Raw genomic sequence first — 13624 nt, forward strand, 5'->3', positions numbered from 1 at the left:
GTACTTTACAATTTCCGTAATCACTGTGGATGGTGACTGCAGCCATGAAATTAGAAGACCATTGGTTGTTGGCAGAAAAGCTATGACAAACCTAGACAGTGTGTTAAAAAGCAAAGATACCACTTTGCCGACAAAGTTCCACATAGTCAATTCTATGGTCTTTCCATCCAACTTCCCTTGTAGCTCAGTCGGTAAAGAGTCTGCCTGCAATGCAGGAGATCTGGGTTCAATCTCTGGGTCGGGAGAAGGAAATGGCAACCCACTCCAGTATGCTTGCCAGGAAAATTCAATGGACAGAGGAGCCTGGCAGGCTACAGTCCATTGGGTGGCAAGAGACAGACACAAGTTAGCGACTAAAGCACCGTGGCCTTTCCAGCAGTCATGTACAGATGTGAGAGTTGGACCGTAAAGAAGGCAGAGCACCAAAAGATTGATGCTTTCAAATTGTGGTGTTGGAGAAGACTCTTGAGAGTCCCTTGGACAGCAAGGAGATCAAAGCAGTCAATCCTAAAGGAAATCAACCTTGAATACACTTTGGAAGGACTGATGCTATAGTTGAAGCTCCAATACTTTGGCCACCTGATGTGAACAGCTGACTCATTGGAAAACACCCTGATCCTAGGAAAGATTGAAGGCAGAAGGAGAAGAGGGTGACAGAGGGTAAGATGATTGGATGGCATAACCAATTCAATGGACATGAACTTGGGCAAAATCCTGGAGTTGTTGATGGACAGGGAAGCCTGGCGTGCTGTAGTCCACGGGGTCGTGAAGAGTGGGACACGACTTGATGACTGAACAACAACAATCATGGATTTGAAGTTATTAACTCTCTTCTGGATCAGATTTCGGCTCCTTTCACCCTCTCTTGCTAACAGATTCCCTCTCTTGCTGACAAGCACTCCACAGCTTTTAAGTGAGCAGTGATCTTTATCTGCCACCATGATTATAGACACTTAAGACACTGCCAAATGCTGTACATCCATCATTTCTCCTTTGAGTTGTTCTTTCAAAATATCAACAGAAGTAAGTTAGATTATCAGCAAGACTCCACAGAATGCTGCTGGCCCAACAGTCCCTTCAATAATGATATCTGAGACCATTTCCTCTCAGGCAATTTAAATTTTTCGTTAAGAGTAACCACTGGGAAGGAATTCCCTGATGGTCCAGTGGTTACGACTCTGTGTTTCCATTGCAAGGGGCAATCGATCCCTGTTACGTAGGAGATAGATGGGCTCCATATTGTAGACATTTACAGCTGGCCTCCTATTTACATTATATAGGGCAGGAAGACATGGGCTTCAGGCAAGATACTACAACAGCCTTTCCTGAGACAAGAGCTCACATTCTTTATTAGTGGGTGAACAATTCAATGCTTGGTGAATTTGGCTTCACAATGATAGGAAGAGCTGACACTGAAAGATCAAAACGCAACGTCGCTATGAACACTTGGCTGCCACAAGCCAGTTATCACTGTGGTAACTTTTCTGACACTTCCTGCTTAAACCCCAAAAGTCAGAAGGATTGTGAGGCCCCCTTTTCACAGTCTGTGTTCATACTGAAAATCAAGATCAAGCGAGCTTTAGCCCTTCTGTTCCACAGGTTTCTGTTCTCCCTAAGCTCACCTCAGGAACCTGCGTTACCGTTTTGACAGGTGTACCGCCCCAAACTCCCCACCTGGCACTGTCCCTTGATGCCAGAAGTGAGAACCCCTTTGGGCTCACCACCCCCCCACCACCCCCAACTCACTGACTCAGTGAAAAAACAATCAGACAAGAGCGAGGTGGGCTCCAGTTAAGGAGGAGCCTTAACAATCAGCCTGCCATTTACAACCAGCCTCCCTGTTTGCCCTCCGAAATGGAAGTAACAACAGAAACAGGGTAAATAGAGAGTGCTCGTCTCTTGTCAACACCTTATGGTAATAGTCATGGCAAGGACAAAGAGGGGCAAGATCCTGTTTGAGTAAAGGATTAACGATCAGGCTTCCCTGGTGGCTGGTGGTAAAGAATCCACCTGTCAATGCGGGAGACAGGGGTTTGATCCCTGACCTGGGAAGATCCCACATGCTGGGGAGCAACTGAGCCCATGTGTCAAGAGAAGCCACTGCAAGGAGAAGCCTGTGTACCGCAAATAGAGTAGCCTCCGTTTGCCACAGCTATAGAAAAGCCTGCTCAGCAACAAAGATCCAGCACAGCCAAAAATTGAAAAATAATTTTTTTTAAAAAGGATTAACAGGTCTCCCGTCTCCCCTTCTTTTGGGACAAGGGAGACACTACACAGCACAGAAAGGCCCCTTGTGGGTCAAAAGTCAGGAGATAATGTCAGACCAACCTTCCAGAAGCCTTTACTTCCGAGATTCATGTTGGTTGACGGGTGTGTGTGCGCTCAAGGGAGGGTCCCAGGATAGGTCAGGTGTGGAAAAAGAAACAGGTAATTGGCCTGAAGCAAGAGAAAGGCCCGGAAGAACTGCCCTATATAAATGTCTTAACTGCCTCTTTACTGCACTCCTCCTCACTAGGGAGGACACCCACACCCTTTCTCTCCAGGTGTGCATCTCTGCCTTGCTTCTGTCTTAACTAAACAAACTGTTTTTCTAGGTCCTCTCCCACTCATTGTGCTCTGTCTCTAATAATAAACTTTGTACCTGCATTTACAGTTTCTGCCTCTGGGTGATAAATGCATTTTTTACAGGGGCAAAGATCCAGGGGGGAAATAGCTTCTAGCCCCTAGCTCTCGCTGATCCGGTGGCTAGGATTTCTGGTTTTCATCCCAGCTACCCAGGTTCAACTCCTGGGCAGGGAATTAAGATCTCATTTCATGCCATTGCTCACTGCTGCCTCACCAAGATCATCACCTGGTTAGGGAACTAAGATCCTGCAGGTCCCACTGTGGCCAGAAAAAAAAAAAAAAAGAGTAGCCCCTGGGCTCTGGAGAAAAAGAGGTGAGGGAGAGGAGAACATGTCAGCTGCATCTTTCTCTGCACAAATGAACTGCAAGGAGAGAGGAGGTGACACCCTACTTCCCATATGCATCTTAGTTCAGAGTGGGGTGTCACCTCTTGCCAATAATGAACTTTTGAACGGCTTATGCGATATTAGTTCCGGGACCAGGGATTGAACCTGGGCCTGAAGGCGGTGAAAGTGTGGAGTCCTAACCACTCGACCTCCAGGGGATTCCCAGACAACAATGAATTTCAACAAATTCAAAATACTGACAATTCAGTGAGTGAAAAAAGTTATCCAATTAATTCTCCTTTCCCCAATTACTATATTCCACAAACACACACAAAATTTTTACGATCCACCTATATATTTTATTTTTCTAACTTTAAGCACAGTGTAGCCTCTACCACCAGATGCCAGTTATTAACACTCCCCCTCCCCCAGCCGTGACAACCGACAGACTCTCAGACTTTGCCAAATGCCCCCGTGAGGGGAGGTGGAGGGAAAAATCATTGTCTTTAACCCAGAAACTGTAGATCAAGGCTGCCCCGCTGGAATACAGGAAGATACCTTAACAGCCAGTATTAACCCCATGATGCCCCTTCCCCTCAGCTTGCGTTACACCTTGTCCTCCGACCCTTCTTCCCACTTTTCCAGTCACTTCTTACCAGCATCTTTTCCTGCACTTCAGTTTCAGAGAACTCCAGGGTCTTCTGATCTCCACTTAAACTTACTCCTCTGCGGTTTAAATAGTATTTCTAGTGGTAAACTCCAAAATGTGCGTTTCTGCCACATAGATAAGACACCCTTCAAACCAACGGGTGGGGGCGGGGAGGGATCACGTTGGCACAACGGACGCTCCACTGAGGAAAGGAAATGAGTGTACCTCTGTGGGAGGGCTGTCAAGTCTTGCTCAACTTTGTTGGGCCAGAGGTGTTGGCCCTGCTCCCTTTGTCAGTACCTACAGCAAGTGGGCTTTCCAGGTGGTGCTAGTGGTAGAGAACCCGCCTGCCAAGGTAGGAACCGCAGAAGACGCGGGTTCCATCCCTGGGTCGGGAAGATCCCCTGGAGGAGGGCATGGCAAACCTCTCCAGTATTCCTGCCTGGAGAATCCCTTGGACCGAGGAGCCTGGCAGGCTACAGTCCATAGAGTCGCACAGAGCCGGACACGACTGAAGCAACTTAGGACGCACAGCGATCGTGGGATTGCCATGTATACTTCAATCTGCAGGTGACTCCAAGTGTCAGTGCTTCAAAAGACTCCTGGAAGGACAGTTGGACATACTGGGAGGCAATGAAGTGAGACCGCAATGGCGGCTGTGGGGGCACGAAGGACAGAAGCCAGCAGGGCTGTGAACCCCGTTCCGGGTCCACACGGCCTCGAAGCAGAAACTTCGTATGCTGTGGAAAAGGGCACTTAACCCACTGACTAGGTGCCTTCCACACCAGCGGAGCGTGAGCCCAACGATCCGCGAAGAAAATTCGAGCCTCGTTTTGAGGGACCAATCAGAGATCGTGGAGGCCTATTATGACAACCTCCAGAACCAATGAAAAAGGGGGATTCTCCGGGACGGCCTCCCGAGCGCCCGTCCTGAAGAGCTAGGTAGCATGGAGAAAGTTTGTGGGTTTGTTTTTTTTTTTAAGCACAAATTAGAAAACAAGTCCTTGGATGGAGACAGAATGTGACGTTAACAAAGATGTGTGGGAAAAAATTCGGTGAGCGGGTAAAGCCTCACTTCCCCGAAACTTGGCGGGCTGAGGAACAGCAAGTCACCCTCGAGCGCCGCGCTCCGCGCTCCAGAGCGGGAGAGTACGTGCAGCGTGCTGACGTCACACGCCGGGCACCGCCCCCTACCGCCCGCCCTTATAGCGTAGCCCAGGCGCGCGCGCACCATTGTGTGGCTGGACTCGGCCGCCGCTGTGGTGTGAGGTGCGTGTCCGGGCTCTCGCCGTCACCGCACCCGCACCGCGGCTATTGCCGTGCGGTCAGCCATTCGACCGCCAGCCCTCGGGCCCCTTGCCCACTGCGGACATGCCGCGCGTCTACATAGGACGCCTGAGCTACAACGTCAGGGAGAAGGACATTCAGCGCTTTTTCAGTGGCTATGGCCGCCTTCTCGAAATAGACCTTAAAAATGGGTGAGTCGGGCCCCGGCAGCCCGCGTCCCCCCGCAGCGCCCCGGGCCTGCGGTGGCCGGGCCCGTCTGAGGGAGAAGACGGTCAAGGCCGCGGCGCCGCGTGGCAGGGCCGCCAAGATGGCGGCGGCGCGGGGCCGCGGGAGCGCGCGGGGACTAGGGGGGCGCGCGCGCGTGCGCGCCCTCGACCTAACGACGCCCGGCCCTCGCACCGCCCCCCAGGTACGGCTTCGTGGAGTTCGAGGACTCCCGCGACGCCGACGACGCCGTTTACGAGCTGAACGGCAAGGAGCTGTGCGGCGAGCGCGTGATCGTGGAGCACGCCCGCGGCCCGCGCCGGGATCGCGACGGCTACAGCTACGGAAGCCGCAGTGAGTTCCACCCCCGCGCGCTCCGCGTCCTTGGGACCCCGGGGGGTGGGCGCAGGCTTAGGCGGGACGGGGTGGGGCCTCCCAGCCGGGCAGGCGAGGTGGCCGCGGCCGTTTGACTCGGGTGCTCCCGGGGTTCGCTACCTTCGCGCCTGCCCGGGGAAGACACGGGACGCCGGAGCGCGGGGACTGGGTGGTGGGTTTTGCCTAGGCAGGGTTTGGGTGTTTGGGGGCGGGAATTGCCAAGTCGGGAGGGAGTGACTTGTTGGGCCCCTGTCAGCACTGTCGTGGGCTCTACCTACGGAGGAAGTGAGGGGTGGCTGTATTTGTTGTATCCCCTCAACTTGCCTGTCAGTGCGTTAGCTAGAAATGTGAATGACAGCGTAGAAGTTTGGGACTGGTTGGGGTGGAGGTGGGGGCGGGGCGGGGAATGAGGTGGGGTTTTAAGCGTAGGTTTTAGCTTTACAAAAATTGACGGGGGCCAAAGAAAATATAACTAAGGTGGTTTTACACCACAAAGGAGATCTAAATGAACTTTATGCTGTATATGCACTAGTTGGGGCATGTTATTGGGAGGAGGGTGGGGGTGGTTATGTTAAATGTTTGATGTTGAAATTGTTGCATGTTGAATTCAAACTTTTTAACAAGTCCTTGATGTTTCAATTTGAAAGTGACCAATGGGGCTGAGGCTGTGTCCACTGAGGCTAAGATGACTGCCTTTCCTGATTGGCCTTGGCTTTTCCATACATTGTGTGACCCTTGCCCTATGACCCTTTGGCTGACCTTACCGGAAGCCATGACGACAGCAGCCTTTTGCCATTAGACGCAGGGTGATGGTGAGGATTCCAAGGGTTAGACAAAACTGGTTAATCTGAACTAGGTGACTGTTACCTTGCGTGTTTTGTGGCCAAACCACCACCAAAAACCTCACACTGTGATGTAAGTACTTAGTGTAACTAGTAAACATTTTTGTAAAATGTAGAAATGCATGTAATCAGTTAAGTTTTATATTTTACAATGTTCTGTAAAATAAAACTTAGCGAGGTAAATTGAATAAAGGAGCAGTCACTCTCTAACAGAATGTAGGAGAAGTTTAGTTGGTTTTAGTCTGTTTTGACTTGCCCTTAATTTAATTTATGGCAAATCATAACTGTATCAAAGGTTTAGCAGTATAATAGCAAAGTCCTACTCCAGTAAATGAAAGTTGTTATGTTTGTACTAACTTTCAAAAACATTACGCATGCCTATCATTGCAAAGCATCTAATTGTTCTCTTCACATGATAAAGGTGGTGGAGGTGGATACAGCAGTCGGAGAACCTCTGGGAGAGACAAATACGGACCACCTGTACGCACAGAATTCAGACTTATTGTAGAAAATCTTTCTAGTCGTTGCAGTTGGCAAGATTTAAAGGTAAGTGTTATAATTTGGGGTAAAAGTATTTGACTTAACATTTAAAAGATAAGTTTGTATTCTTTTATATCTGAGAATCAAATACAACAAATCTTTCTTCTTTAGATTTCTGGGAATGACTAGTCATATTGCTCTTTTAGGATTTCATGAGACAAGCAGGTGAAGTAACCTATGCAGATGCTCACAAAGAACGCACAAATGAAGGTGTCATTGAGTTTCGCTCCTACTCTGACATGAAGCGTGCTTTGGATAAACTGGACGGTACAGAAATCAATGGGAGAAATATTAGACTCATTGAAGATAAGCCACGAACAAGCCATAGGCGGTCTTATTCTGGAAGCAGATCTAGGTAATTTATTGAAGGATATGGGGCGAGACAATATTTGCCACAAACAAAAGAAAATTCAAACAGCAGTATTTCAATTACTGCTGAATTGAAATTAGGTCAGCTTTTAGTTTCTTTTGTTATTGGCATTGTTGGGTTCTTTTTTAAATATTTTGATACAGATTTAATTTGTAGTGAGCAATTAAGGAGTTCTATTATTGGCTTGTCTGTATAAATTGTTCTTTCGTGTTGTGGTATCTTGAGATGAAAATTTATTTACCACATTTCTTGTTACAGGTCACGATCTAGAAGACGGTCACGAAGTAGAAGTCGTAGGAGCAGCCGCAGTAGATCTCGAAGTATCTCAAAAAGTCGCTCCCGGTAAGTGTTCTTGAGTGTTTTTTGAATAACTTTGTTTATAGAGTGCTTGTGTGTTCTGGCAAGGTACTGAAAAAAAAAATCTGGCTTTTCTTGTCTAGATCCAGGTCTCGGAGCAAAGGTCGGTCACGGTCTCGTTCCAAAGGCAGGAAATCTAGATCAAAAAGCAAATCTAAACCCAAGTCCGATCGGGGCTCCCGTTCGCGCTCTCGGAGCAGATCGAAGGATGAGTATGAGAAATCTCGAAGCAGGTCTCGTTCTCGATCTCGTTCCCCCAAAGAAAATGGAAAAGGTGATATAAAGTCCAAATCTAGATCAAGGAGCCAATCCCGTTCCAATTCACCCCTACCTGCTCCACCCTCAAAGGCCCGTTCTGTGTCCCCTGCACCAAAAAGAGCTTCAAGATCCCATTCTAGATCTCGTTCAAAGTCAAGGTCACGATCCAGATCAAGTTCCAGAGATTAACCCAGAACTCTCCATTCTTTGCACACTATTACAGAACACTTTCCTACTTGCTTAGTCAGTTACTCTTTCATGTTTCTACTTGGCCTCTTCTGCAAGAAGAAACCTCCCAAAACGGGCACACAGAAATTGGATTTGTAGCCAAATTTGATGAAAAAGATGAGGTTCTAAAGAAATGGCATGAAGTCAAAGATCCTCTCCCTTCTTTGTAGAATTAAGATAACTTTGATTTTATAGCTTTTGAGCTAAAATAACTTTTGTAAAGATTAAGCTCATTTAGATTTTTTTTTTAAGTATTTCAGCAGGATCTGCTGGAGGGGTTTTGTTATTGTTATGTTTGTTTGCTTAATTTTAAATTAACCGTTTCAGGCTTTGAATACTTAAGGCTTTAGAGGGAGTACCCAATTTTCAATTATGTTGGCTTTTTATAAAGCTTGAGTTATGTAAGATTTCAATAAAAGTTTGCTACCAAGATGATTGCCTTACTTGAATAGGTCACTCTTATAAATTCCTTGAGATACAGATTATCAGTACATCTGTGGAAACGATGTAAACTCTACTTAAGTGTAAAACAAGGCAAGTCTCAGATGCAATAAGTTTGGATACGTTATTTTGTGCTGTTAATCAAATTTGCCAGTCATTTTGGCCCCTTAAACAGGTTTAAGTTAAAAATAAAAGATTTTGTAGTGGACCTGTTATACAGTTTTGCCTAAGTTATTAGCTTTTTAAAATGTTCTTTAAACTTAAATTGGTTGAACTCAAAAATGTAGTTCTAATACTTGGGATCTCATCTAGCCTGGTAATCCCACTTTCTGAAAGTGATCATTGTAATTAGTGTTTTGTAAGAGTAAGGTTCCGTGATCTTTACTGTTATGTAAAAATAGAAGTAACCTTTCTTTGATCAGAAATTTAGTATGTTATTCAAAATGGAAAAGCAAATACTGTGTTTTCTATTGGAAAATCCTTAATATTAACAGGCACTTAACAGATCATTTGGTAAATCAATTACCATTTAAAGCAAAATTCTGCCTAACAGTCATCCTTTTGTAGTTAGTGGGATTCTGTGATAATTGGTTAGATCATCCTTATGAACTTTATGTGGTTGGCTTGGAAAAAACTTAAATGAAATGGGTTAAACCCTAGTTATCTGCAAATTCATAGGAGTTGCTGGGTTACAATTAGTCCTTACGTCCGTAAGCCTAGTTAGTCGAAATTGCAGTTTGAGAAATGAATTACCTTATATTTATCTGTTCAGGCTCATTAAGGTAATTTCATTTGAAAAACCATTCATTAATCTTGGTCTGAAATTGGGCTGTAGGTTGTTTGGCTCAGCTTTAACATCTTTCTAGGAGCTGTCAGTGTATAAGATGTCAAGGGCTGGGTAGTGTTAGGGTACAGTGTGATGGATACCGTTATTTTGAGAAATTTTTGGGCTTCCTGTTACGAAATCTTAAAGAGTCTAATCTTGGGAACATAGTGCCCCAAAAGGTTGATGCTTCTTTGACGACCTTATTTTCTTAAATGCTTCTGATATTTTTTTAGATATTCATAAGAAATATGGTTTGTTTTTGTTTCCCCATATAGACCTTGGATTTTGAGAGAAAAAACTGGTATCTGTAATTATAGTTCATTGTTCTGCCTGTTTCAAAGAAAAAAAGTTGACTGTTGCATAAAGAAGCAAGTCTCCACTGCCTTTCAAAATGTGTTTAAGGACAAGTTACTTTTAAGAATTGGCTTTGACCAAAGTTCTCTTGTTTTCAGGGAAAGAACAAAAGCTTTTAAAACCACAGCCTTTTAAAGTGAAGGAGGGGGGAATACTACAATATACAATATGACTTTCTAAAAGTATGCAGCATCCTTCATCTGGGCTTTCTTATGACATCACATGGTAATAGGCAGGTTTGTCTATCCTCGTTAGCTCCCACCCCCACAGGTGGGTAATTGTATAGGTTAATGCCTGCACCCATAAGAATTTAATAGCAAACACCAGTTTATTAAATCTCTAGTTCCTATTCCACGCCTGTGGACCCCCATCATTGGACATGCTAAACCACTGTTTCTATATAAACACTGGCCCACTTAGAGTTGACCAATAAAATGTTTAGTTCCTTGCTAACTTAAGTAGAATCTTGAGTCTCTGCAGCTTGCCACGTTTTTACCTGTGGCTAGATGGGAGTGTTAAGCTGGTAGAGAGCAGAATAGAAGTGTGAGAACCTGGATCCCCCGATCTTTTACCTGGTAGTGTGTTAACATGCCGTAGTGCCTTTATGGCCAGTTCGAGTCTTTCCTGCCCTGTGACTTCACGTTCCACTCCTGTGTTGTTACCGTCTTTTCTCTTGGTATCTTCTTTCTCCCACTTTGTTAACCTATTTTGTGCTTTATTGCCTCAATAAAATGTTCACTGAGGGAAAGACTTGATTTGAGTTTCTTGTGTATTCCCACTTAGCATCAGATATTTGGCAAATATCTGATATTTGGTTTTTTTGAATCAGAGTTGCCATTATCAAGTTTTCTTTCTTTCCTGACTTGAACATGAGAAAAGGACTTTTCAGCTCAGAAACATGAGGTTAGGACCAACATGGTATTAATAGATGGTTTATCATGGGCTTCCCTTGTGGCTCAGCTGGTAAAGAGAATCCGCCTGCAATGCAGGAGACCTGAGTTCAACAATCCCTGGGTTGGGAAGATCCCCTGGAGAAGGGAAAGGCTTACCCACTCCAGTATTCTGGCCTGGAGAAGTCCATGAGGTCGCAGAGTCGGACACGACTGAGTGACCATCATCATCATCATCATATCTGGGGCAAGCCATTAAACCTTCGTGCCTCAGTGTCATCCACAGTGGGAGGGATAACCCCTCATGGGTTGTGAAGAGAAAAGTTTAATACATGAAAAGTACTTAGATTAGCACCATAATAAATAATTGCTGTTATGAAGGGCTAAACATGCTAAGTCTTTTGTATTCAACTAAGTCTTTAGATTTCACACAAAATTTACCTCCTTTTATCTTGTAGCAGTTTGAACATTTTCTGTGATAATTACCCAGATAAACTAGGAAACTCAGGTCATCTTTGCCCAAGTCCTCAACCTAATTTCACTCTTATTTACCTTGCTTTCAGAAAATGTTTTCAGACTTCAGTTTTTGTGGTTGTGTGCAATTTTAGTCTTGTGAAAATGGAATGTTTTGTAAAGTATCTCTCTTCTAGCGTCCACTTATCAATGTAGCCTCCCAAGTGGTGCAAGTGCCTGTCAATGCAGGAGGCAGGAGAGACAAGGGTTTGATCCCTGGGTCAGGAAGATCCCCTGGAGTAGGGCATGGCTATCCACTCCAGTATTTTTGCTTGGAGAATCCCTTGAACAGAGGATCCTGGCAGGCTACAGACTGTAGGGTCACAAGTCAGACACAACTGAAGCGACTTAGCATGCATGCACTAAGGTAGCTGCTTCTAACACTGTTTACCCAGGCTAATCCATCTTTAATGCCTGTGTTCGTCAGTAAGCAGTTCATACCGTGAGTGTGTTCTGCAGCTCACTTTTACTGAGAGTAGTACAGAGATCTGCCGCTCTAAATGGCGCACTACCATGAAATAGATATATAAGAATTTTTTTTCAGTGCCAGCTTTTTTAAGGAAGTAATTTTTTGGTTTATATAACCAATAGTCCTTCATAAAATATGTATTTTAGAGCTCTTAAAACATTTTAGCACTTGGTAATTATCAGTTTATACTCAAGTTTTTCTTTTTTTTTTGTAAAGCTGTGCAGCTTGAGGATCTCAGTTCCCCAGCCAGGGAGGGATAAAACCTAAACCCTTGGCACTAAAATAAAAGTATGGAATCCTAACCACTGAACTGCCTGGGGATTCTCTAAATTTTTAGCTTTTTGAAGCAGCAACCACATCTTAAACTTCCTGTGCCTAAAACCATGTATGCGACCATTAATTGAAAGGATGAGTAGGTGCAGTTGTATTTTGTAGTTGGTCTTCTAGATCCTAAGTAGCTTGCTTAGATTTGCCTGTTTTACAGCAACTTCACAGATGGGCCCCAGGGTAGTGATTAGTAGAGTGATTAACTTAAAGTGAATAGAAAGAAATGGTTCAGAAATCAGAAAGTGAATACAAACGGTTAATAAACAGTAAGTTCCAACCTTGACCCCTTGAAGGAAATCAGGATTACTAGTTTTTTGAGATCATTACTGTGGAAGTTATGACATTTGTAAGGGAATTTGTTAACAGGCAGGATTCAAATCCTGGTTCAGTTCCTAACAGTCTTAAAAAGTGTTTTAAAAAAAAAAAAAAAAAAAAACACCTATTTCAGATACTCAGTTCCTCTTCGTGAAAAGCACGAAAGAAACCTGAATGAGCAGGCTTCTTTTACAGTTGTTTTGACAAAGTTTCAAACTTAGGGAAAATTTGCACTACAGTACAAAAAGTTATATCCTCTTTGCCATTTTCCAATAATATTTCATTTTACTTACACTGTTCCTGAGCCATCTGAAAGGTAAGTTAGAGACATCTGTTTTATTCTTAAAACTTTGTGTATTTCCAGGGATGTTCTCATATTAACTATGGCATTTTAACACAACCAGGAAATTAGCTTTGATATAATCTTGTCTTTTCCACTGTTTTGTCAGTTGTCCAATAATGTCCTTTATATATATTTCCACTGGCCCTAGGATCATTTACTCTTTTTTGTTATCATGACTTTAGTTTCCTTTAAACTGGAACAGGTCCTCAACCTTACTTGACCTTGTCATTTTTGAAGAGTAAAGGATGATTTCGTAGAAGTTTTCTCAATTTGGGTTTGTCTGATGTCTCCTCATGATTGCATTTTTGGCAGAAATATCACCCAAGAATGAGATTGTTTTCAGTATATCATATCTAGTGGCATCTTCTAATAATAACCTGATTCACTTATATAAAGTCACTTTTTCCCTTTATAATCAGTAATTTGTGGGAGGTAACTAGGGCCTATTAAACATCCAGTTCCTTTCAAACTGTCACCCACTGTTAACATCTGTTGATTTTCTAAGTTCTGTTCATTGGCATTTCACTAAGGTGGTGCTATCTGTGTGGGGTAGCCTTAAATAAAGGTCAGGAGAAAAGAAGGGGTGTTTGGTTTTTAAGAGGAAATGGAATCATTTTGGAGCCTGAGAAAGCTGCTGAAGAGAGAGCTTGAACTACATCAGTTTGTACTTAATAGCTGTGAAAGTAGGACAGTGGGTCTTCTGGCCAAGGGCCAAAAGGAGCCGGAGGTAACTTACATAGATGAGAGGAATATGCAATAGAAAGCAAGCTGTGTACTCAGCTATAAAACTGTCTTCTAATACTGTAGACAGTAACTGTTCTTTTCAGAGCATTTGGCACAATCACTTGTGAAATAGTAGCTGCTTTTATCATAAAACATTCCAGGGACTTTGCTGGGGGTCCAGTGATTGAAAATCCATCTGCGAATGCAAGGGACGTGGGTTTTATCCTTGGTCAGGGAACTAGGATCCCACAGGCCATGGGACCCACAAGTCACAATTAGAGGCCCAGCTCAACCGACAGTGGTTAGGACACTGCTTTCACTGCCAAGTGATGAAAAATCATACAACCAGGAATGCCCAGTGA

General features: G+C 44.3%; 1 protein-coding gene and 1 long non-coding RNA gene across 2 annotated transcripts in view; one reads left to right on the forward strand and one right to left on the reverse strand.

Annotated features, from left to right (window-relative positions):
• The window catches only part of LOC110149100 (uncharacterized), a 66381-nt gene extending 61662 nt beyond the window's left edge, over nucleotides 1–4719 (reverse strand). The window contains exon 1 of the long non-coding RNA XR_002317350.2: nucleotides 3608–4719. This is a non-coding gene — a long non-coding RNA (uncharacterized lncRNA). The remainder of the gene's footprint in view (nucleotides 1–3607) is intronic.
• Nucleotides 4720–4826: 107 nt separating this feature from the next.
• SRSF6 (serine and arginine rich splicing factor 6) lies at nucleotides 4827–10430 on the forward strand. Its single transcript, XM_070472653.1, has 6 exons — nucleotides 4827–5078; nucleotides 5297–5445; nucleotides 6730–6854; nucleotides 6995–7203; nucleotides 7477–7560; nucleotides 7659–10430. Exons 1-6 carry the CDS (start codon nucleotides 4972–4974, stop codon nucleotides 8020–8022), a joined length of 1038 nt encoding a protein of 345 aa, XP_070328754.1. The 5' UTR covers nucleotides 4827–4971; the 3' UTR covers nucleotides 8023–10430.
• The last annotated feature ends 3194 nt before the right edge of the window (nucleotides 10431–13624 follow it).

Source organism: Odocoileus virginianus, chromosome 9 (assembly GCF_023699985.2).
Source record: "Odocoileus virginianus isolate 20LAN1187 ecotype Illinois chromosome 9, Ovbor_1.2, whole genome shotgun sequence".
NCBI lineage: Eukaryota > Metazoa > Chordata > Mammalia > Artiodactyla > Cervidae > Odocoileus > Odocoileus virginianus.

Bases quoted from the DNA above. Each gene is read 5' to 3' on its own strand.
- SRSF6 (XM_070472653.1), top strand. From the start codon at position 4,972: ATGCCGCGCGTCTACATAGGACGCCTGAGCTACAACGTCAGGGAGAAG. The intron at 5,446-6,729 runs GTGAGTTCCACC...CACATGATAAAG, and splicing joins CTACAGCTACGGAAGCCGCA to GTGGTGGAGGTGGATACAGC. The intron at 6,855-6,994 runs GTAAGTGTTATA...TTGCTCTTTTAG, and splicing joins GCAGTTGGCAAGATTTAAAG to GATTTCATGAGACAAGCAGG.